A 1,755-nucleotide genomic window follows, 5' to 3' on the forward strand; every position below is an offset into this window, starting at 1 on the left:
TGCAAAATCTTTGGAGTTCATAATCTCATCTGTACCACTTCATGGCTCCGTTTTAATTTTTTCGTTACAGCTCCAACTGTAAGTTCAGACATCTTCCTAGCAATTCTGACAAGCATGGAGGTTGTGATCAGGTGGTGCTCTTGTTTTATTCAAGCTTTCTAGTTTCGCCATTTGTGCAACCAGCGATGTTGGTTCTGGGGTGCTTGTGCTTCATCTGTAGGACAATTTCTAAAGAAGGTGGTGAAAATCTTAGATGTTTTTTGCAGGATTTGTGCTGCTTCCACCCACCAATAAATGTCTGTGGCCAAGAAGGGGTATGGGTAGTTCTTGGCTCTAGAGCGGCGTCTCGTCTGTGTTGTCATCTCCTTCGTTCTGCTCCTTCATCTGGGCCCTGAGTTCTGATGATGCTATGTGTTTGCACAGCATGTCTAGCAAGGACTTCCTAAATGATTTGCAAAGAAAAAAGTATATGAATGGATCTAGGCAAGCATTTAGCGATGTCAGCCACAGCGTGCTCTCTTTCAAGTAAAACAAGGTGTTCTGAGCAGAGCATTCAAAAACGTCTCTTGTTTGGCTCAACGTGTAGGGGATTCTAGTAAAGTGGAATGGCACAAAACAAATAAAGAACACTGCGATAATGATGAAAACCTTCAGATTTACAGTCTTTTTGGATGCCTTTCCTGTGCATCTTGTCCTTTTATAGGATTTGTACAATTCTTTAGTTATGAGTATGTAGCATACAACTATGACTGCTAAATTAACCCAGAAGATGAGTTGACAAATATAGTTTACGATTTCGTGCCAGACTAAGCCAAACTCAGATTTCAAGAGAGCACACTTTTTTACGTTCTTAGGTGTTTTCTTCTTGTTTGTTAGAATCATGTTGGGTAATGAAAGAGCAAACATTGATAGCCAAATTGCTGTGGACAGGATCTTGGTACCTAAAAGGCTCCTTGATGTTGATGTTCTGAACGGTGAAGTGGCTTTCTGATAGCGATCGATAGTTATTAGACCAAGAAACAAAATGCTAATGTACATGGTGAAGTAAAATACAACCTGGGTGACCTGGCACACAAATCCTCTCAGTACCCATGATACCAACTTTGCATCGCTAAGGATTTTAAATGGAAAAGTCAAGATCATGAGGAAGTCAGAAATGACAGTGTTCTTGAGGAAGATGATGAAATTGGATTTACTGGATATTTTAAAAAAGACCCACATTGCCAGGCCATTCATGGTGATACCCACTAGGAACAGAATTGTATAAAGCAAAGGAAAAATGACTTGACTGATTCTGTTATCGCTGGTGCAGTTGCTGTCGTTTCTAGAGTAGCTGAAGTTGGTTGTGGCTTTCATTTGCACTTCGTCTTTTCCCCTCTCCCTGTGAAAACAAAAAATGAAAAAAATGAAATTATGAGTTTTATCTGTCATAAGACTTCAACATTTTTAGTCTATTTTAAGTTTTGTGTTGGGAACATTTCTTTGGGGATTTGGACTGCTGTAAGTTGTGTTTTATTTTACTGAGGGTGTTGGGTTTCTACAGGAGAAGAGCAGTAGATGTAGCCATGTTTGTAAGGTGGCCTGGTTTGATCTTCCGTGACTGAAATGCTGAGCTGAGCTTCCATCCTAACCTCCTGAACTTCCCACACACCTTCCCCGAGACCTGCGCTGCCGGGGCGGGCAAGGGGCCGGCATGGCGTTGGGCCACGGGGGTGTTACGGCCGGCGTCCTGCCGCCTGTTCCCTGGCATGGGCG

The 1,755-nt window shown here is 42.3% G+C and overlaps 1 protein-coding gene across 1 annotated transcript; it reads right to left on the minus strand.

The window, feature by feature from the left end:
* Positions 1 to 333: 333 nt before the first annotated feature.
* P2RY12 (purinergic receptor P2Y, G-protein coupled, 12) lies at positions 334 to 1,356 on the minus strand. Its single transcript, XM_009709156.1, has one exon. The coding sequence runs from the start codon at positions 1,354 to 1,356 to the stop codon at positions 334 to 336; it is 1,023 nt and encodes a 340-aa protein (XP_009707458.1).
* Between the last annotated feature and the right edge of the window lie 399 nt (positions 1,357 to 1,755).

The sequence above is a fragment of the Cariama cristata genome, unplaced genomic scaffold, assembly GCF_000690535.1.
Source record: "Cariama cristata isolate BGI_N322 unplaced genomic scaffold, ASM69053v1 scaffold30701, whole genome shotgun sequence".
Classification (NCBI taxonomy): domain Eukaryota; kingdom Metazoa; phylum Chordata; class Aves; order Cariamiformes; family Cariamidae; genus Cariama; species Cariama cristata.